The sequence below is a fragment of the Lytechinus pictus genome, chromosome 7 (genome assembly GCF_037042905.1).
Source record: "Lytechinus pictus isolate F3 Inbred chromosome 7, Lp3.0, whole genome shotgun sequence".
In the NCBI taxonomy this organism is placed as follows: Eukaryota; Metazoa; Echinodermata; class Echinoidea; order Temnopleuroida; family Toxopneustidae; genus Lytechinus; species Lytechinus pictus.
This window is the reverse complement of record NC_087251.1, coordinates 47,150,119-47,174,636: the sequence shown is the minus strand read 5'-3', so window position 1 is coordinate 47,174,636 and position 24,518 is coordinate 47,150,119. Positions and strand designations below refer to the sequence as shown.

General features: G+C 36.4%; 1 protein-coding gene across 4 annotated transcripts; it reads left to right on the top strand.

The window, feature by feature from the left end:
* The first annotated feature begins 7,688 nt into the window (after positions 1–7,688).
* Positions 7,689–16,965, top strand: LOC129264308 (BTB/POZ domain-containing protein 6-B-like). 4 transcript variants are annotated; one of them, XM_064102932.1, is made up of 3 exons: positions 7,689–7,789; positions 12,231–12,814; positions 13,883–16,965. In XM_064102932.1, exons 2-3 carry the CDS (start codon positions 12,231–12,233, stop codon positions 14,913–14,915), a joined length of 1,617 nt encoding a protein of 538 aa, XP_063959002.1. In that variant the 5' UTR covers positions 7,689–7,789; the 3' UTR covers positions 14,916–16,965. The 4 variants fall into 4 exon arrangements, with proteins under 4 accessions (XP_063959002.1, XP_063959001.1, XP_054758136.2 ...); XM_064102931.1 differs by having other exon boundaries at positions 12,110–12,814; XM_054902161.2 differs by lacking the exon at positions 7,689–7,789 and adding an exon at positions 10,588–11,307.
* The last annotated feature ends 7,553 nt before the right edge of the window (positions 16,966–24,518 follow it).

Below are 24,518 nucleotides of genomic sequence, written 5' to 3'. Positions count from 1 at the left end.
GGATCTGCAGAGAATAACATGACAGTGATGGAAAAATTATACAGACCTGCCAACCTGAAAAAGAACATTTCATTATGTTTAAAGCTGACAATCAGTAGGAAAGCAGTATTTTCAAAGAAATACCATATAGGCAGGGTGCTACATAACTTTTTAGAAGCACTTTCCCGGTTGGGCAAGTAAATTTTTAAATAGTTGGAATATACTTCACTATTTCATTTGCCCGAAAAAGTCCTTGAAAAAAAAGTCTTACCTCTTCAAAAGAAAGTATAGCGGTCTTATAAACCATTGAACTTCTTTTCTGTCTTTTGACATGAACTGATTGTTTTTGCATGTATTTTTCCAAAGTGATTTTATCTTGCCCGCTATGACCAAAATTAGGGTCGATATCATATAAAAAATATCGACCCTAATTTTGGTCATTCCACTGTGAGAATTTTGCTTTCCCAATTCGGGCAAGTAGTTTGGGTCTTTACTTCAAAACACTTGCCCGACTCTAACTTTTACTTGCCCTGGGCAATCGGGCAAGTGCTTATGTAGCACCCTGCATATAGGACAACACAGAAAACTGTAATTTTAGAAATCGTTATTTTACATGAAACCATCAGTATCTTTCTCATTTTTTTTTTCAGTACAAATTACTGAAAAATCAGTACTACTTGAGCTGCATCACTGAAAAGACATTCATAAACATGATTTCTCTTACACGATAAATCATAAACTCATAGAACAATTTTCTAACATTCACATTTCTTTTCAATCACATCATCCAAGACCACACATGCCCACAAAGAATACATGGTGAAAAACCTCGACACTCGTTCTTCTTTGCCATGGAAACCTTCAGAAGTTACTTCATTCGTATCTTTATTACTATACTCATATCCTTTCACAAGAGTATTTTGTGAGGAACATTTATGAATTAAAATAGCATTCATCCCTATTATTATTATTTCTGATATATTGTTCGCATAGCAACATAGTTCCCAGCAAAACATGTGACATGCACGTCTTAATTCCAAGACCAACTGGTATACCAAGTCTCATGAGCACTGGGCAAAACCTGAGGAAGCAGTTCGCTCCACAAGAGTTTTCCTAATTTATTATTGGCATAATATGCAGTTATCATGGCAACACAGTACCAGACACATTAAAAAAATCTTTTTTGCACATCTTCTCGCCAAGATCAATGTGTGTACCAAGTATAATGAGGATTGGGTAGAAACAGTGCAAGTAGTTCACTCCACAAGATTTTTAACTCATTTAATGTATGTCATTTCCATTGCAACTCAGAACACAACACATCATCACTCCAAGTCTCATGACTGAGTATTGGGGGAAAAAAACTGAGGGAGTAGTTCGCTCCGCAAGGTATATTCTCGATTTATTATGCTCATAATATGAATTTACCATGGTAACACAGTGCCAGACATACACAAACAAATATGTCTTGCACATCTTCACTCCGAGACCAATGTGTGTACCAATTAAGTGAGGATTGGGCAAAAAATAGAGAAAGTTATTTCTTGCACAAGATTTTTCCCTGATTTATTGTTTTATTTTATTTCCATGGCAACATAGTACAGAGCACGTTGTCACTCACATGTGTACCAAGTTCTTATGGTTATTAGGAAAACTGAGGAAGCTTTGCAAGATTTTACCCCGATTTATTATTATCACAATGTGCAGTTACCATGGCAACAATGCATATTTCACTCTAAAACCAATTGATGTGTGGGCCAAGTCTTGTGAGCACTGGCAAAACTGAGGAAATACTTTGCTCCTCATTATTTTTTTCTCTGATTTATTGCCCTATGTTGCTACCATGACTTCATTTGCAATTGTTGATTAATATTTCTACTTAAATGAAACATATAAACAAGTAATGTTAAGTAAACTTATACATGTAAATTGAACTAAAACGCCAATAAAGCAATTCGGTTCGGGGCTACTCTAAAGACTAACAAGTGGAACGCCTCTTGCTGTGTCGCATGAATTACGAGATTCAATATAGCAGCAGTGCTGACTTTAAAAACAACTATTGAATAATTTTGATTATGTTTATAGCCTCTAAATGACTCTTGACCTTGATCATGTGACCTAAGACTTGTGTAAGATGATCAGTGATACTTGATTACCCCGGGGGGGGGGGGGCCACTTACATTGACAAGTGGATACCATGCGCGACCAAAAAAAACACGTAAAAAGGATGTCTTTTTCAAGATAGGGCACGTTACGTGCGTAACGTAATAAGGGTGTCAAAAACACTAAAATACTGAAAAAAGGGTATCTATTTCGATAGGAAAGCAATTAGTGTTTAGGGTCACATTTGCGGGGGTATAAAAATTAAGACTAAAATAATTATAAAAGATGTACTTTTTGCCCCAACACTACGTGTTTAGAGTCCGATTTGCGCGAGGTGGGGCTGTAATAAGCCCAATTTAGGTAAAGGACCGACGTCCGTGATATAACAATTAAAATATCACTTTACTTGTTTAGGGGGTCGATTCAGGGAATACTTGCCAAGGGTACCGTTTTGTTTCCAATACTTGTTAAGGGTAGGGTTTCACACGCCAATACTTGTTAAGGGGTGCATTTTCAGAATATGTAAAATACGTGTTTAGGGTGCTTTTCGAGACCCCATGGTCGCGCATGGTATCCACTCGTCAATGGAAGTGGCCCCCCCCCCCCCCCGGGTTGATTACCCTTATGTGTTATGTCAATGTTTCATAAACTAGATCCATAAATGTTCAAGTTAAGTTTGGCAATTCAACAAAAACCCTCAAAATGGGAAAATTTCATTGACCTTAAATGACCTTTGACCTTGGTCATATGACCTGAAAACTCAGGCGGGATCTCCAGTAATACTTGATTACCCATATCTCCAAGTTCCATGAACTAGGTACATATACTTTCAAAGTTATGACACTTCTAAAACTTAACCATGGTTGACATTTTGATGCTGATTTCCCCAACATGGTTAAAGCTCATTGACCCTAAATGACCTCTGACCTTGGTCATGTGACCTGAAACTCAGGCAGGATGTTCAGTAATACTTGATTACCCATTCGTCAAAGTGCCATGAACTAGGTCCATAAACTTTCTAAGTTATGAAACTTCTAAAACTTAACCATGGTTAACATTTCGATGCTGATCCCCCAAACCTGGTTAAAGCTCATGGGCCCTAAATGACCTTTGACCTTGGTCATGTGACCTGAAACTTGTATTTCTGTAAAGCGCATTCAGAGTCCTCACAGGTTTGAAATGCGCTATATCAGAACTTCATTATTATTATATTTCATGAACTATGTAGGTCCATAGTCTTTTTAAAGGACAAGTCCACCCCAACAAAAAGTTTATTTGAATAAAAAGAGAAAAATCCTAAAAACATAACACTGAAAATTTCATCAAAATCGGATGTAAAATAAGTAAGTTATGACATTTTAAAGTTTTGCTTAATTTCACAAAACAGTTATATGCACATCCTGTTGGGTATGCAAATGAGGAGACTGATGACGTCATCCACTCACTATTTCTTTTGTATTTTATTATATGAAATAGGGAATATCCTATTTTTCTCCTCCTTGTCAAGTGAAACAACGATTAATTCCTCCCTGAACATGTGGAATGGGCATTGTTTAATACTATATGATTCAGTCAAGTTGGTCCTTATTGTCAAATCCATAAAAAATGAAATATTGTATAATTCAAACAATAAAAAACAAAAGAAATAGTGAGTGAGGGACATCATAGACTGTCTCATTTGAGTTGTGCATATCACTGTTTTGTGAAAAATAAGCAAATCTTTAAAATGTAATAACTTTCTTATTTTACATCCGATTTTGATGAAATTTTCAGCATTTTGCTAGTTTGATTTTTGTCTATTTATTCAAATCAACATTTTTGTGGGGTGGACTTGACCTTTAAGTTACAATGACATTTCAAAAACGTATTAACCTTGGTTAAGATTTCAATGTTTCCACCGCCGCCGGAAAAGTGGCGCCTATAGTCTCACTTTGCTATGAAAAAATGCTTTAAAATAGAGAAAGTGAAATTTGTAATGCCGTTACAATGTGCGATCAAACTCACAGCTACATGTGTTTGGGATGTGAAAGAGATTCTGATCTTCTCTTTCACGGCTCGTTCATGAGATCTCTTAAAACGGAAATAGCTAATGCAACGATGTGTTTTCTTTCTTTGATAATGCAAAATAATTTTTTTTAAATCATGAAAAAATGAATATCCTACGAGAAGGGAAAAATATTCAGAGCCTTTGTTTTATCGCTGTCTCTTCATCAGATTTGCGAGTTTGTTTTTACCATTCGTTATTAGCATCATGCCCCTTTCTGCAGTCGCGCGGCGCCACGAGGCAACGGTGAATGGGCGGCAAATATCAACGGGCAATAAATTGTGGTCACTAAAACCATGGAGGTATAGAACCAAGTGCATTATGTGTGGACATTTCAAAGACAATGTCCAACTAAACATGAATTTACTTTAAGTCATTAGGGTCCATGATTAACAGGGCATCGAGACTAAAGCAAATCGACTCATGGTAAGCCAATTCACCTGTTCAAACTTCTGAATAAACACCAAGGAGTGCAACGCGGAAACAGACAAACCCACCTTAATGAGAAACCGCATCCCCCTAATCCACACCCAACGGTATCCCTAATAATCCTATTCAATCTTTAGTTGATAAAAATAATCGATGAACTCAAGTAGGTAATGATGGGATTGGAATCGGAAAGGATTTCGATGTCGTCATGGACAGGATTATTTATTTACTGAAAACTCCGTTTGGGCGGCGAGGTGATGGGACAACGGGAAGTGTTTACCGGAAGTTGTTTTTCATTTCGTTCGACAAGTTTAATCAACGAGATAGCTGCTGTTCATTGTCTTCTATGACACCAATAATGGGTTTGAAGTCTATACCGAGTTGATATTCGATCTTTCCGAAACTTTACCTTTCAGGATATGGAATGTGATGTAATCATAAATAAACAAATCTTCCGTTTGGGCGCTAATGTACGATGGGCCGCGAATGGACGCGTGAAAAAAATCGGAGCACAGTCGTCCCCATTGTTTTACGGCACGACCAATGCGCATTTGCAAAAACCATAGGGGCAAATACAAATTTCAACACCATAGTGCCAATTTATAGAAAGGGTATAACCCTTATAAAATGTAGAACTTATGAGACACTATTTAGGCTGGCAAAAACGTGGAAAATATAGGTTTCAAGGTAGATCTGCAGATCAAAGCAAGAAATATTTCTTGTCTATGGTCCCTTTTAAGCCCTGTAATTGTAAATGTCCTCAATAACTGCGACAACTGCAAATGTGCAATGACAATAAAAGTTGTCAAGTTTAGAATACGAATTTTCTGAAAAACCAATCCATTCGTCAAGTAAATAATAATGAAATAAACAAACAAATAAATTTAAGAAAATAACTAAATAAATATAAATCTTTTTTTTTTAAGAAATGGAATTATAATGATTAATAAACAATAATTCTGGATCAAACGCAATTAATGCATGAAGATCAAGCACGTTGAATAATTTTGGAACAAGGATTATTAAAAAAAAACTCAATACATGGACGAGGAGCAGATAGAGAATCACTTTCACTTGAAGCAATAATACCCTCAAAAACAGAGGATCGGAATTTCACTTTTTTCTTTCTGGGGAGGGGTCACTTCAAGGGCGAGTGGATAACCGAAATAAGGTAAACAAGAAAACCTCACAATACCTTATAACTAGGGCCCTGTCTCACAAAGAGTTACAATAAATTTAAATCAAACTCAAATTGCGATTGATCCTACCTCTTAACTACACAATTTGGATCAATAATTTGAGTGTGATTTGAATATTATTATCTTAACTTTTTGTAAGACCGGGCCCGGAGCTTTGTCCGAAGATGATCATCTATTCATTTCATGCGACATCCTTCTTATCGGCGATGAAAACAAAGCGCGGGAAGTGTGGGGATTTTGAGGATGACTGTAATAATCATTATCTTTGCTTATTCGTTTTTATTGTGGTATGTCCACTTCGATAATGATAAGATATACCATACAGGAAAGACATGATAGCACTTCCTTTGTGGTGCTTGGGGGAAAAGTAGCATATACCAAGAATTCCCTACCTTATCCTATCCCTTTTTGACCTCTATATGATTAAAAAAAATCAACGGGAAGTACTCCTATAATTTCTGGAAGGAAGGTTGAGGGAATTTCCCATTACAATCATACAATTACTTTCATTCTTCGCAAATCAATTAAAGAATATAATCTTTTCTTGAACGAGCTTTATTTCACCAAATGGAGGCAGCTATCCAACCCAATTAAAAACTTGTTTTTATAAGAAAAAGAAAAATCAGACAAGTTGATAGGTGAAAGTTTGAACAATATTGGACAAACAACAAGAAAGTTATGAATTTTCCAAAGTTGTAAATATTGGTAATCACTATACTCATGGATACTTCAAATTGGCCGCATATGGGATGTCATAGTGATGTAAGGCAAGGACTACTCTTCCATGTACTCCACTATGGCTAAAATGTAATTTTTCCTCAAAGTTTTATTTCAAATTATATTTTTCTTTCATGATGACATTGAACAATATACTACCTGGGTTATATTTAGATTACTGCCCCAGGGGAATTGGTACTTAGGAGAAAACCACAGATCCCTGATAATAAAGTACATGGCCTATGGGAAAGTTGTCCTTGCCCCTTGTCATAATTTACTTACCCAGTTGCCAATTTGAAATCTACATACTATTAGTGATCCCAATTTTAAAGCAGCTATAACTTTCTTATTTCTTGTCCGATTTCTTTCAAATTTTCACCATTCTGTTTAATTTATTTTTCTCCTTCCCAATACAACATTTTATGGCCAAGGCTGGATTCCCCTTTAAAGGTCCGATCGGGATGAGTGTATTTCACTCAACATTACTTTTTTTCGACTTCAGAGCAATTATTGTGAAAACAATCATGGCCGTACGCAGCGGGGAAATGGGGCAACTGCCCCCTCCCCAACAAATTTCAAAAACTCATTTTTTTTTTCTAACATCTTTCACGAATTCACTAAAAGTGTGCACGAAATTCTTCAAGCGCACTCATGACATGCTCAGTCGTTTCGCCAAACTGACAGATCAGTGCTTCGCCCCCCTCGTTTTCGATTTCCTTTAAAAAAATATATGCGTCTTGCCCCTCCCCCCCCCCCCCCCCGAAAAAAAAAAATCCACGTCCAGCCATGAAAGTGATCATTTCCCGTTCTTTTAGTTTAAATAAGCGGCCGGTGGCTCTGAGAAAATATATGCCTTTCGGACTATTTGGGTACGAAAATAATGACAATTTTTAGAAAGAAAATAACCATGCATTCTCAGCGTGATAATCTTGTAATTTTTCATTAGTATGATCATTCAAGGATTTTTCAGTCGCCAATCTGTCTAAAATTATATATCAATAGGGAAGATACATTTTGAATAGGGCAATTCCATAAAATAATTAACCTTTTTGTACATCCGACCCCCATTTCTCTCAATTTTTACTTCACCTCATATACACTGACCAAGTCATGGTAATTTTGAGAGTATTACAGACTGTCTAAAGAACAGGAAATCAGAGACAGATAATTTTATGAAGGTCCCACATATAGGGGTCGGACTCGGACGTACATATTTTATGGAATTGCCCAATAGCGAAAACACAAGTCAGTTATTGAACACGACATCGAACGATCGACCCTGTAAGGCTGTGTTAAATTTTCTTCCAATCAACTCGTGGTGAGTATTTTTTATTCTGAACATCGCATTATTTCATGGTTTCTTAATAAAAATACAGAGACATCAATTAATTAATTTCATAGTGATAATTATGGCATTATTTTTCTATAACGTATATGCTAAGTAACCCCTGGTTCTAATGTTCGCCATCATCCAACGCACGATTTATAACGAAAAAAAAATAAAAATCAAGAATAAGAACTAACACAATTCAGTTATCATTCAATCAACTCTCCCAAAATGACCAAGTGAAAAGAGCAGTAAGTATTAATACGAGTAATATTATGATAACTAATTAAATACAATCTCTTTAAAGCTGATTTCTCTTACGCATGTTACCTTTAATTCAACACATTTCAAACTCCAAACATATTTCTTTTACATTAATTCATGCAGGCTTAGCTGGAGTTTTGACTTTTGCTTTGAAATACAAAGGAAAAAAATTGTTGGCATGTTAGGCATACTTGGGGGCATATTGTACATAGCACGGCACCCGGGAATGCAACAACATCATTAGGCTGATGTCGTGATCGCCATCTTACACCACTTTCAAATTGATTTTTAAAACAGTTTGATATGCCCTCGGGCAAGTCTGCGGTCTGTCATTAATCATTATCTTATCACAAATTATCTTTAACAGACTAAAATTATAAGTCAATATTGAAACCAAACGGGCCGACTCGTATTTAGAATTCAACATGACTCACTCGCAGGAAAGACTGGATAGCTTGATGATATCGTTATAGAAAAATATAAAGTCGACTATAGCTTTATACTTTTTGTAGTTTTATCAAATTAAGAATTCGTGTGGGGGGACTTCGCAGCAGACAGTCATTTTACTTGCGAATTATAAATTTGAAGGGGTAATGCAGCCCAATGCAGACAGTTATTTTGTTTACGTAAGTGAGTTTCTTATGGCTATGATTAGTTTTACTACATGACTTGTGTCTCTTTTATTATGTAGCTATTTGAAAGCAATAGGACGCACAATTTCAATGTTAGGTTTGCATTCAGGTACCGATAAAATTATCTTGTATCTTTATCTTGTATAAACGACTCATTTTGAAGTGTATATACACTGTAAAAAATTAAGTGCTAATTTAGCACTTACAGCGCTTGCATAGTGACTGCACTATACGAGTGGTGATTTTCTAGTTCAAATTTAAACTAGAAAATCAGCACTCGTAGTGCAGTCACTATACGAGCACTGTAAGTGCTAAATTGGCACTTCATTTTTTACAGTGTAGGTTTGCTGTATAATTCTCGAAAAACGAAAAAATGAAGAACCCATAAAAAATGAGGTAATAGGCCTACCTCAATCACATTTGCTGTACGGCGGCCGTACGTTGAGTCGAAGACATTTTTGGTACCAGCTACATATAGGTGGATTGAATAAATAAAACGGTTGTTTCGACTCGCCGAACAGCAAATGTGACTGAGGTATAAGAAAAGCATTGCATGATGAAAATCATAAAAATTGCCGACCCTGCGCATTAAATGCATTCACAGACAATGTAAACTATCACTTTTGAAATTTGTCACTGATTTTTTTTTAAGGTCAAGTCCACCCCACAGAAATGTTGATTTGAAATTGAATAAATAGAGAAAAATCAAACCAGCAAAACGCTGAAGATTTCATCAAAATCGGATGTAAAATAAGAAAGTTATGACATTTTAAAGTTTCGCTTATTATTTTTTTCACATAACAGTGATTTATGCACAACTCAAATGAGACAGTCGATGATGCCCCTCACTCCCTATTTCTTTTGTTTATTATTGTTTGAATTATACAATATTTCATTTTTTATACATTTGACAATAAGGACCAACTGAATCATATAGTATAAAACAATTCTCATTCCACATGTTCAGGGAGGAATTTATCGTTGTTTCACATGACAATGAGGAGAAAAATAGGATTTTCCCTATTTCATATATAATAAAATATAAAATAGTGAGTGGATGACGTCATCAGTCTCCTCATTTGCATACTCGCCATGCAGGATGTGCATTTAACTGTTTTGTGAAATTAAGCATGTCATAACTTTCTTATTTTACATCCGATTTTGATGAAATTATCAGTGTTATGCTTATTTGATTTTTCTTTTTTATTCAAGTCAACTTTTTGTTGGGGTGGTCTTGTCCTTTAAGAATGATATAGGCCTATAGGATGACAATTTTATTTGCTGGTATATGCTTTACGATCAGACGTGGCGTGTAATACAGGGCAAAAAATGAAGCACCAGGGGCAAGTGCCAAAATAACGACCTTTCCAATATCTTTGTTTTGCATGGGTCGTAATTGTGCCCCGTCCAAATTTTCACTTTCCGGAAGTTTGTTTCGTTGTTCGGAGATAAACTTTAGAATGTTTTCTTACCCTTTTATCTATTACCTGCTTCTTTGAGCCCCCTAAAAAGTGGCGCCCGAGACAAGTGCCCGTACCCGCACCCGATACGGCACTGCCCATGCATGGTTGTGAAATCTGAAGTATCAAATCCCTCCTGGGTGTGCCCCCACCCTCTCCGTATTTTTTGTTTGATTGTTTGTATACGTAGTCCGCATCTGTCTGGAAAAACATGGTATTATATGGGCCTAGTATTGACGCCCCCGAGATGAGAGGAGAGGGCTAACACAAGCACACCCTAGTCTGCTGGGCAAACCCTTCACTCGAGTTAAGGGTCTGAATGTGCAGCCTACTCATGCCTTGTGTACTGAAGGCTCTCTCGCTCAGGTATTGGAACAGCAAGTGTTGTATGTGCTAGTCTTTGCGTGGAGGCACACTTGTTGATCAAAGTTCCAATCAGGGTCTGTGCCTGCAGACTAAGCACACCCTTTGTTGTTCTCCGCTTGTCCAACTAAATTGGTTATTCATCCATCACATGTTTTCCTTCTACTTTCGACCAAATGGACCGACTTTCACCACATGCGCGAAATCTGCGGCCTCCACCCTTCCCCCTCGTAATCTTCGGTTCCACAATGTTACACCTTGGTATTATTTAAATCTATCTTTTCATCTGATTTGGGTTTCGGGAGTTGGTGGTGACAGTACAAAGCCTATAATTCGTCCACGGGATTAGACAATCACAACCTAAAGACTAGCCGCACATCACTGACTCACAAAAATAGCGGTCCCTTGGGCTTTCTTTGTTATCATATGACACACAGGGTCTTGTTGATTGCACAGCTGTAGTACGCGAGTTGTTTTGCTGGACGAGCTCACATTGTGTGTGTGAGGGTGTGTGTGTGTATGTGTGCCTTGTTTGTGTGTAAGCGACTAACCCTGGGGGGGCTCATGCACGAATAGATCGAGAGCTCGAGCGCGCGCTGACAGCAGAGCAGTGCTATATACTCACAGGATAAAAACATATACACGGATACAGTTGTAGTACTAGTAGTTATATGTCCGACTATAACTCAAACAGTACCATACCTAATTTTCTGAACACCATATTAGTACATTATTCTGAACATAAAGGATCATTATTTACTAGAAGGAACTTTTGACTGATCTGGAATGTGTGAGTATTATTCTATTTTCTCAGATTTTGGGAAAGGATTATAATGAATACTATTCACTGCACTGCAAAATATGGACTACATCATGTCTAACTGTTACACGGTCTATGCAGCATCTTAGTCTTTATTTTGCAGTGAATGGTATGGTCACCTCCTTGGCATATATAAACGATCACGACTACATATAATAATAAAGAAAAACAAGGTTATGCCGTCTTCTGCAGTTAAGCCTACGCTTTTAAAGATATCTATTTTCGTTGAGAAATTTGGGACAGAGATCATCCAGCACAGTGGATGACTTAATCATCACAATCATACTCCATGGCATTTTGCTGTAGATGGATAGGATTTACAATATATGGCAAGGTCTCCTTTTTGCTCTAACTTTAAAAAAGGTAGACGGTTTATCAATTTGTAGATTTTCACCTGCAGATTATCTTAGAATTGAAGTTTAACTTATTGTTTGTGTTAGCATGGCCGTACGCAGAAATTTTTTGCTGGGGGGGGGGGCAGCTCGGATAATCTCTTTTTTTTTTTAAAGCGAGGGAGCAAAGTGACTGAGCTTGTCATTTGGGTCATTTTCACATTCTGTCAAGTGAAATTGAAGGATTTGGTGCATACTTTTGGTGAAATTTTGTGAAAATTTTCAGTAAAAAAATGTAAGTTTTCAAAATTTCTTATTTAACAAGGTTCATGCAATCTCCATTCTCCATAATAAAGTACAACAGAAATACAGAAATCTATAAATGGATGTATATTTAGGTTAATTTGAGACTGACGATTTTCCTTGACATTCTTTTTCAGATTACATGGAAAAGAATACTTGGACACCATCAGCAAAATTGCAATGTTTGGATAGATCAGTCATACTCAAGCATTTGAATTAGCTATGTTGTCTTTGGTCTGTTCCTCACAATAATCTTAGATGCCCTTTCGGAAACACAAGCTCGCTAAACTTCGGAAAGTAGTGCACATCTTCTGCAGGATAAAGCGAAAGTTACAACGGAAGATGGAGATGAATAATCAGAATCCTGGAGCGGAGAAAGATGAGATGGAGCAGCAGGTTCAGCAGCGCACTTGCAACAGAAGATCCAGTTTTCTTGCCAGTCAGGTCTCAAACTCCGCAGAGTCATATCAGAACCGCCTGGATGGTAACCATTGTTCCGTCAATACCGAAACCCTGGATGTCATACAACCTGATAGTCCTACGATAGCAACCTCGGTAGCAACCTCAATATCATCATCTCCGTCCCTCTGGTCCTGTGATAACTGGCATCGTGGTGCAACCGTACGAGACAGAAATGCTGTCATGTTTAACAATGAACTGATGAGTGATGTTACGTTCTTGGTTGGACCTAAGAATACAGCTCAAAGGATACCTGCCCATAAGTACGTCCTTGCAACAGGGAGTTCGGTGTTCTTTGCCATGTTTTATGGAGACCTAGCAGAGAATACCTCTGAGATTGTTACACCTGATGTAGAGCCGGAAGCTTTCCTTACCCTTCTCAAGTGAGTAATTCAACTCAAGTCTTGCTTTGATATTCTGAATTTTGGGGGAACAAAATTACTCATTTTGTTCCCCCCAAAATTCAGAATTTGATGACACTTACACATTCTAATTATTAGAATGTGTTAGTGTCATCAAATTTTCAAATTACTTTTACTATTTTGAAAATGTTACTGCACATTCTAATTCTGTTTGAAATATTTTTAAACATCTACTGAGGGCACAAGAGAACAAACATGTACATATATAATACATTAAAGGCCAAGTCCACCCCAGAAAAATGTTGATTTGGATAAATAAAGAAAAATCAAGCGACAATACATGTAGCATAACACTGAAAATTTCATCAAAATCGGATGTAAAATAAGATAGTTAGGACGTTTTTAAGTTATTTTTCAAACAACAGTTATATGCACAATTCAGTGACATGTCAATGAGAGAGTTGATGATGTCCCTCACTATTTCTTTTGTTTTTTTATTGTTTGAATTATACAATATTTCATTTTTTACATATTTGACAATACATGTAAGGACCAACTTGACTGAACCATATAGTATTAAACAATGCTTATTCCACATTGTCAGGAGGAATTAATTGTTGTTGCACTTGACAATGAGGAGGAAATAAGAATATTTCATATTTCATAATACAAAAGAAATACATGTAGTGAGTGGATGACCTCACCAGTTTCCTCATTTGCATACCGACCAGGATGTGCATATAACTGTTCTGTGAAATTAAGCAAAAAATTTTAAATATCATAACTTTCTTATTTTACATCCGATTTTGATGAAATTTTCAGTGTTATGCTTGTTGGATTTTTCTCTTATTCAAATCAACTTTTTGTTGGGGTAGACTTGTCCTTTTGAAAACTTTGTTAAGTCAACCTTACATAAGTTGAATTCTGCCCAACTTTGTACATTGCTAAGATATATTGAAATTCATCTGTCCCTACCGATTTGACTTGTCAAAAGAATCTATGGATCAATATTATTCCATTCAAATCCATTGCTTTTATATCCTTGTAAATATTAAATTTGTTTTCAATTTAACATTTTTTCCTTTACAGATACATGTACTGTGATGAGATTGACTTAACTCCAGAGAATGTTTTGGATACCCTCTATGCTGCAAAGAAATATCTCGTACCTCATCTGGCCAGGTCATGCGTTGAGTACTTGGAGCGAAGTCTGAGTGCACGGAATGCATGCGTCCTGTTGAGTCAAAGCCACTTGTTTGAAGAACCGGACCTCATGCAGCGATGTTGGGAGGTTATTGATGCCCAGGCTGAAGTAGCTTTAGGATCAGACAGCTTTGTGGATGTTGACCAGGATACTTTGGAGTGCATCCTGAAGCGGGAGACCTTGAATGTCAAGGAACTTGTCCTCTTCCATGCAGCCATGCGTTGGGCAGATGCGGAGTGCTCCAGGCAGGACTTGGTGGTGACTCCAAACAACCTCCGCAAGGTTCTAGGTTCTGCTCTTTATCTCCTTCGACTCCCGACAATGCCTCTCAAGGAATTTGCCAATAGCGTAGCTCGTAGTGGTGTCATCACTCTCGAAGAAACCACAGATATATTTCTTCACTACACTGCTGACAGTAAGCCCAAGCTCCGCTTTCCTTGTAAGCAGCGCGCAGGACTGCGAACCTGCACGGTGCATCGCTTTCAGTCGTCCGCCTACAGGAGTAACCAGTGGCGTTACAGGGGTCGGTGTGACAGTATCCAGTTTGCCGTTGACAGGCGGATATTCATCGCTGGCTTCGGGTTGTACGGCTCCAGTTCAGGTGGTGCAGAGTACAAGGTGAAAATAGAACTCAAGCGAGGAGGAAAGATTCTTGCCGAGAACAATACCAAGTTCTTTTCAGATGGATCCAGTACCACGTTTATGGTCGCGTTCCCACACCCCGTCCAGGTCGAACCCCATGTGTACTATACAGCAAGTGCAACACTAAGTGGAAGTGAATTAAGTTATTTTGGACAGGAAGGACTGACAGAAAGTACCAGCAACAATGTGACCTTCCAGTTTCAGTGTTCTCCAGAAAGCACGAATGGGACTGGAGTCCAAGGTGGTCAAATACCTGAGCTCATATTCTACGCATAAGGAATGGACCTTCATATTACACTATGCAGCTACAGTATCTCTCCATCACCTACATTTAGTTCAAATGATTAATGATTTAATTTTGAATGGATGAATTTGTAACAAATTAATTTCAATCATTGGATTGCTAATTATCTCCCTACAGATTTTTATCTGAAATAACAACATTACATGTGATTCATTCAATTGCACAGATACCAGAAGTAGAAAGTATAATTCTTGAATAAATGAATTTCAATTAATTGCCTCTGTCACTAAGTGAAAATCAGTCAGAGCAATTCATTGGGTTAGTTTTCACGAAATTACAGTGTTGTCATTTCTCCATTCAGTTCTATTGGATATGTCAATATTTATTATTCTACCATAACAATAAAAAGTCAAAATACATTTTAAGTTGTGAAATCCATCACTTTGTGAAAATCCAAATAAGGCTAGCCTCATAATTTGAAAATATAGTTAAGAAGTTGAAGACCAGCTGACAATGCTACCATATCTCATAATGAACATTTTCTGTAGACCCAGTCCGGCCCCAAATAAAAATGGGCACAGTTTCAGATACATGTAGAAAGTACATGTAGATGTCCATGCAGGCATGCATATATTGTAATTTATCTGTATCAGCAACGATACTTTCCTTTAATCCCAATCTAATATACACATTGTGAGTTATAACAAGGGATTATTAGAATAAGTAATATTTGCTAATGGGTACAGAGGTAACTATATACATGATGAAATAAAGGAAAAATAAGAATTTTCCAAATTTCTAATATATACTGGACTGGAAGCATAAATGCAGTGACCATCTTCACTTATAATGTGACTGAAATTATTTCAAGAATTGAATAAAAGATCTCAGGAAAGAGGAAATAAGTGTTTCTCATTTAAAATGGAAAGGCAATACTACACTAGAATTGTAGTTGAGAAACTCGAAATACTTTCTTCCAGTCATATACACATTTCCATGTCAATGAAATGGATTTGCTACATTCATACCAAAATTTATATACCTTATTTCCATTTATATTTTATGACTACATTTATAATTCTTAGTTAATTTACTTAAAGATTGAAATGATTTATACATTTCAGACACTAAATTCACAACATTTTGATGATTTTTGTGCACAAATATAGAATTTGGTTTGGCTGGAGTGCATACAAAAAATTGTCAATAATAGTGCATCTTTTCTAAAACTCTACTCTTTCAAATTCTGCCCCATTATTGCAATTGATAGTTTTGGAATTAATTAATTCACTGAGTTCCTCATACCCAGCTCTATGATACAAACATTGTGGGAAACATAGAATTTGGAACACGAAATAGGCTAATGATGCTGTGATGTTATCTGTTACAATGATTGATAAAGGTATTTTCACTTCCAAACAAATGAATCAGAAAGAGTTATAATTTACGATAGTTTGATATATCCATTGTCCAACATGTAAACAAGAACTTGCGGGTCATTTTTTGGAATTTTATGACTTGTTCCATAAAGGAGGTTAATCTGTCAAATGTCTAAAATTCCAAACCTACATATCCTCAATTACACTGACCTTTGGATATCACAAAATCGAATTATACTTGTAATTTCCTGATACAATTATTACATGGGCTCCTAATAGGATTCAGTACACATGTGTTAGTCATTACCCCGATACCAAATATATAATGCCGGTTGGTTTCGCAATGACGGAGGGCAATGTATGCATTGTACATTACGAGGTGAAACTGATCACCTGACCAGATTGATGAGACACCGTAGTCCGTTGAGAGCAAAAAGGGCCTTCAGTCTCTGTGGGACTACATACATGAAGACTAATGACCTTATAGCCCTCAAAAATCAATTTATGACAGGCACAAAGGGTAAGGTATGATGAGACACTGTAGTCCGTTGAGAGCTAAAAGGGCTTTTGCTCTCTGTGGGACTGCATCGACTTATGACCTTATAGCCCTCAAAAATCAATTTATGACAGGCACTTAGGTTATGGCGCTATAACGAGGCTATATAATGGATACTCCTATTCACTTTCACTATGATAAAAAGATAATCAAGCAAGCTTGAATTGCTCTGCTGATATATTACATTCTTTATTGAGTGACTGTATGCTATACAGGTGTAGGTGTTCAATTTATTTTTCAATTTCACTCTTGCTCTTACCCTGGAGGATTCTCCATTTACTATTCATGACCAGATTTTGCAAAACCAACCCCTTGTCTAAAAAATATGTATACTTTTAATAGTTTTATTGTCATTAGTTACATCTCAATTATAGTTCAGGAAAAAAAATGTTATGTGCATTGACACAAGCAGATACTTTTCTACCAGTAGACCAAATCACAAAACATGTAAGGTAAATAAGGGAGATGAGAATTCACTTGAAACTAATTAGCATTCAGACTGGCTGATTTCTGAAAGTTCATTAAATTAAGGCAAAAATTTGCATAATACTATTGCATCCCACCCCTATGCTGTACAGTATAGTAATCTATCGACCTACATGAACATAGGGTAGGGTGCAATATTTTACTGGAAAGTGCTGGTACTAAGCTATCAATTATACTAAATGATGCCTGTCACGTGTACATGTATTACGACGATATAAACAAAAAATCTGACAACTATTACATGAATAGTATTTTCAACCAATTAGCAATGTTGATGGTACAAGTAGTTGGAATGTTGGCAGATGTTCAAATTTAAGGGAAATCTTTCCTACAATGTACTGTAGTTCACTTAATTATTCTGGTGCGTGTACTTTATTTATCATCAGTTTGAATTTCCTTATTTCTCCAACAAGTATACATCTCTTTTTGACTATTTATATTTAAAAAAATAGATATTGATCATTATCAACCATTATTATTTACAGGTTAAAAAGAACAAAGATTTGTGACAGGTTTAAAGACATTTTGAAATACAATGGGTGATTTGTAGTTCAGTGTTGACCTTTTGGTGTTGGTGTTAGGTCAATTTTTACACGATTACAACACCAAAAATAACATGAAGATGGTCCCGAAAAGTCATTCACTAGTTGTTGAGATGTCAATCATGTGATCTGGATCAGTTTTACAAAATCTGAATTAGTTTTGGAGCTAGGGGAAGCAATCCAAATTTCAACACTAACACCAACACCAAGGCCAACACCGGACTTGAAATCACTCAATGTATGTGACATTTCAGTCTCTTATGTATTGGATCGAATGTGGAACAGTGTTCCCTACATCAGAATGACGTTAACCTTTTTAGGGGTGGGTCAGATTTTATCCAAACTTTCACTAGTCTGCTTCTCTGATTTTTCATCTTTTATTCAGAACAATTTGCTATTTCATTTAGGTAAAATTCAAGAGAAGCTTACCTATTAGAAAGTGCTTGTTGTGCAGAAAAAATAGCCTACATGTTGATTTCACAAATAATATTATTTGTTACTTTGCCATTATGCCAACTACCATAACTTGGCTCAACAGCCAATCACAATCAAGATTTCCATGGTACACACATGGAGATTCATGGTAGATTTACCATTCACGTCGTTGTGTAAAGTATACACGTCTTTGTGTAAAACAGGCACCTTATAGTCATAATGACATTTTTTATTCAGTCAAATTTTAGTGAAGGGGTCAGATTTAATCAAAACTTTCACCAGTCTTGTTCGAAACAACTTGCCATTTTGGCAAGATTCAAAACAAAGGAACCTTTAGAAACTGTTATTCAGTCAAAATAGCATATGTTTTGTCATTGTACATGTAATCTAAAGTAGACTTTCAGTCACCTATTTTAGATGAAATAGAGATTTTCTATATTTTACAGTGAACAATTTTGTGTGAAATAATATTTGTTTACATGTACAGTACATGTGGGTACCTACAGATGCAAGAAAGACAGTAAAAATGCTGTTTAAAATTTGAACCTTGTTTCCTGTAGGAACCTTACAGTAGTTGTTTAACAGTTTAAACAACCATGATCCGTTGCATAAAAGTTAATATAGTAACTTTGCCATCCAGTGGTAATTACCATAGTAACAATGGTAAGCAAGCCGATCAGAATCAAGGATTCCATGAAGGATACCATTGGATAGCAAAGTTAATATAATAGTAACTTTTCTGCAATAGGGCCCATGCTTTATTTACTGAGAATTGATTATTAAGAATTACACATTATTGTTAGAAATTTTAAGCTCTTCTTTAAACAGGGAAGTGGTAGGTTCCACTTCCCTGTTTAAACTACTGTAAATATCATATACATGTAGTAAAGAGTGTTGTATAAAAATTTGAAAGTGTTGTGTAATTGTGATTATGATGAACTTTGACGAAACCCTGGTGGTACTTCTAATGAGTTTGTATCTCAGTAAACATGTTATTAAAAATTTATTGCCTACAGTATTTAATCTAATAATAACCCGGCTGTACCGTGTTTGTTATTACGCTGTGAGGTGTTTACATCGTACATCATACCTAACATACAGGATATGATGATGCACAAGGCCTGCACTCGCCTATGGGTGATATAGGTACTGTACTAGTTATTTTATATTAAAATGAGGGATGTGGGCTGTGGGTCGTGGGTCGGAAGTACTGTACATGAATGTTCACAGGACAAGGTATTAAAATTTAATGCACAAAAAATTAATATAGAGAGCTGCCGAACTTAACAAGAACATTCCAATAATTTTTAAAAGCTGAAAATCAGTATTTTGGTGAGGAAATCTGTATTTTGGTGACGAATCAGTATTTTGGTGAGGAATCAGTATTTCCAAAGTAACACCATAGAAGAACACATAAAAATGAAACTTAAGAAATTATTTTGCACGAAACCATCAGTATTATTCTCATTTTTCATATTGATTACTGAAAAGCAGACTCAGTACTACTTGGCAGCGCTGGACACTGTGTCCATATCGTACTATCTTGAGCAATGCAATGAATTATGTCCCATCGTGTTGTTAATAAGTGCTCTGGTGGGTACTTAACTCATGTCATCGCGAGACGAACTGCTTGATAATCAACAGTTCACAGATATTAAGATAACGTAAGGTCTATCCAGGGAATTCCCTGGTCTATCTATCATAGTTCGCTTTCTTACTCATCCCAAAAGGTTTTCCAACTGTTCTCCTTTGCATTACATTGTTGGGCATGGTTAGCCATGGATGCAAATGCACGAGTCCTGAATCATCCTCAGAAAAGGTGATGAATCCTTTCAGAACTTTCGAACCAGAATTATCACCACAATAGGCATTTCAGGATTTCACACAATCCTATGAAGTATTAATATATTTTATTTCCTACATCGTATACAGTGTACATGTACCTCATGGCTCGAGATTCATCATTGTACACGTAACTTTGCCTAACATGTTTTTTTTTAGTATCTAATTACAATGTTTTCATAGCCAGACCCTCTTCTTTGTATGAGCCAATGAAATTTATTTCTTGCAGCATTCTCGAACTAAGACTATATTTGATTTTTTACATTGTAAACACGAGTTATGTTGGGAGATATTACCTGGGGTGATTCAACATTCTACGTCACAAAAAAATATAGCAGTTTTATCTAAATGAAATGAAATTTATGCTCAAATTCTTTAGTTTACATTGTATTTCCTGCCAAGCCCTTCAACTATTGATCCATTTGCTCAATTGATTTTGTTTTTTTTATAATTTAGTCTTACAAGAGAACTCCCTTTTTCTTACTCATCTCCCGAGTGATTCCTATCTCCTTCATAAGATTAGGGCATGGTTGGTTAGACAAGTTCATCATTTCTGAATCATTTTCAAGAGTGGTGTGCCCTTTCGAGATACCTTCAACTAGATCATCACATCGCTTTCCCCATGGGCTATCTTCAGGCATTCCATCTAATACCCACACACAAAAATGCCTGTCAAAATATTGACCCCACAAAAGAGATGATGTGTTTCACAGTTATACAACTCATTTCCTCCGCTTTTTCCCCCACCGAGGGGGCACACAAAAAAAAGGAGAGAAAAACGTGGAGATTGGTTCAAGCGGAGTCACCGTGAGTCATCCGGAGCGGCCCGAGGGGTGAAAACCAGGATTCTGTTTTTCCTAGTGTGGGCTCCGCGCTGCTTTGTTGAACTTCATCTTGTGGCAAGGGCACGTGCTCCTCTCTTGCCTTATTCTCTTTTCACTATTTTCCCTTGTGAACTGCTGGTTTGAAAAGTCCTTGTCTGCTGTGGTTGTCAATGACGTTTATGAAATCAATTTACATCAACCTCACAAAATTCATGCTCTAAAAATCCTCTCACCAAAATCCCCTCCCCCCCCCCAAAAAAAAAAAAGCATAAATCAATAATGAAAATTATTATACTACATAGAATAAAATAAAAAAATGATAATAATAACTAGAATTAATTATCACTGGAGCCTGGAGATGATCAATACCCCCGTTGTCGCATTAGAACAGCTTTATTGAGAAAATATGTGTCTTGCACATCTTTACACCTAGACCAATGTGTGGTTCAAATTTCAAGAGAATTTGTTAAAAATTGAGAAAGTAGTTTCGATGCGAAAGATTTGCACCTAATTTTTTTCGGCATTTTATGCTGTTACCATGGCAATGCAATTTTCAACAAATACAAGAAATGTGTCTTGCACATCTTTACCTCAAGACCATTGTGTGGTCCAAATTTCAAGAGAGTTGGTTAAAAATTAAGAAAGTAGTTCGATGCGCAAGATTTGCACCTAATTTTTGGCATTTTATGCCGTTACCATGGCAACACAATTTTCAACAAATACAAAAAATGCGTCTGGCACATCTTTACCCCAAGACCAATGTGTGGTCCAAATTTCAAAAGAATTGGTTGAAAATTGAGAAAGCAGTTTCAATGCAAAATATTTGCACCTAATTTTTGGCATTCTTTTGTTTTCTCTCATTGTTCAAAATTCAATTAAAGGGGAATCCAGCCTTGGCCATAAAATGTTGTGTTGGGAAGGAGAAAAATAAATCAAACAGAATGGCGAAAGTTTGAAAGAAATCGGACAAGCAATAAGAAAGTTATAGCTGCTTTAAAATTGAGATCACTAATAGTCTGTAGATTTCAAATTGGCAACTGGGTAAGTAAATTATGACAAGGGGCAAGGACAACTTTCCCATAGGCCATGTACTTTATTATCAGGGATTTGTGGTTTTCTCCTAAGTACCCATTCCCCTGGGGCAGTAATCTAAATATAATCCAGGTAGTATATTGTTTTATGTCCTCATGAAAGAAAAATATAAATTGAAATAAAACTTTTGGGAAAAATGACATTTTAGCCATAATATATATTGGAGTACATGGAAGAGTAGTCCTTGCCTTACATCACTATTACCCTTTTTACACACGCTAAAATTTCCTTAACCCCGTACTATAGGTGGGGCTAAATGGCAATTTAGCCCCACCTATAGTACGGGGTTAAGCTTAGCCCACTTTCTTTTTACACAGCATTTTTGCAAAGTGGGCTAACCCCACCTTTAGTACGGGATTATTTGGCCCTGCAAAAAAGCAGGGTTATCCCAGCAATTGCGGTGCTAAGAGCGATAGTACGGGGTTAAGATCGCTAGTGTAAAACGAAAGTGGGCTAAGCTTAACCCCGTACTATAGGTGGGGCTAAATGGCAATTTGGCCCCACCTATATAGTACGGGGTTAAGGAAATTGTAGCGTGTGTAAAATGGTACGAGTGAAGTACTTGTACTACGAATGATCGACAAAAACCACTAGTCCGGGGTTAGCGAGTTTCGTGTGTAAAAAGCAAGCATTCCTTATCCGGGGTTAGCAATAACAATTTGGCATGTGTAAAAAGGAAAAAAAATAGTACGGGGTTAAGGATAGTACGGGGTTAGCGATAGTCCGGGGTTAAGAAAATCCTGTGTAAAAAGGGTATATGACATCCCATATGCGGCCAATTTGAAGTCTCCATGGGTATAGTGATTACCAATATTTACAACTTTTAAAAATTCATAATTTTCTTGTTGTTTGTCCAATATTGTTCAAACTTTCACCTATCAACTTGTTTGATTTTTCTTTTTCTTATAAAAACAAGTTTTTATTTGGGTTGGATTCCCCTTTAACATAGACCTGTGCTGCTCCCCCCTAATGTCTCCTGCTCTATTGCTGATAGAATAAACCTGTTGCCGCTGTTGGTTTCCCCTCGGTCCTTCAATTACATGTAAATATTATATTCCCCCTATGGTACATTCCGCTTTTAGATAATTATGATGATGATAATAATAATAATGATAATAAATAATGAAATGACAAATTCAACAATCCCTGAAAAACATATATCCAACGGGGAGGGGTTGGGGCTGGGAACAGGCATTTTAATATATACGCCTATATACTATAGTTATACTCTTGTATCACCAATAGACATGACAGGATAAGGTCATCAAGACAATATACATAATTCAAAGGGCTATAATAATTCCGTCTTCAGATTTAGGATTGACAAGGCCGGTTAATTTTTCACATTCCAAACAAACAACGATAACAAATGATCCAAGGACTGTCCATAAACCAGTGGAAGTGTAACAGCCCATCAGTAATCATAATCATTCCAATGGTGTGTAAAATTAATTCAAGCTGTCAAACATCATTAAATTGATTTGAAAAATGCAAATAACAGGATTAAAGTAGAAATATGCCATTTCCCTTCTGTAAGGCTGAATGGTATTATGAAACCAGCTTCAAATTGGTATAAAATACAAAATCCCCAATTACATCTAAAATTGAATATAATTTTAGAGTTGATGAAATGCAATGTTGAAATTTTGTTTTGCACGAGATGTTAATTGTTTGGATGACATCGATGATAATCATCATGTGATTTGATTTGCTGGTCATTATCAGTTTCCTAAAATCTCTTGCATACTTTGGTAGACATTTGCATTAACAACCTGGATTTCCTATCTCGATAGGGATCTCATGGATGTTAATGAAACTGTTGCACCTAGATTCAAGCTCATGTAGTGATGTTGATAACGAGAGTACCCCAAAACAAAAATCATTAGGCCGAAGCTAAAACTTCATTAATAATTTTCATTCAAAAATATTCCAAACTAATATCACAAATTTTTTCTTCATTTTCTCATGTGTACTCATTAAGTGATGAGAGGAAAGACATAATATGACTGAAGAATTAATATTGTTCTCCTTTTACCTATTACTTTTTTTTCTTGTTTCACCTTCTTGGTTAATAATTTACCTTATCAGACTTTTGAAAATAAATTAAAAATTGTAATTATTTACATGAAACATGTTTTTTGTGGAATAGATGGCCATATTTTGACATCATCTCTTGCCATAACTCTGGACATCTGTTAAAATTCACATCCATTCAGAACAAACCCTCCGGTGGCAAAGGAAACGAAAGCAATCTAACCTTTAACATCTGGGCATGTTTGTTAGTGATGACAACCAATAGTATGACCACTGGCGTACTTATGGGGGAATTGGAAGGACTTCTGCCCCCCCCCCCCCCACCCAACGCCCCCATCCCAACCCCTTCCCCAAAAAAAAATTAATTAATTAATTAATTAATAAATTGAAAAAAATTAAAATCTTGTCAATGATCATTAAAGTGAATGAATGGTTTTGGGATCCT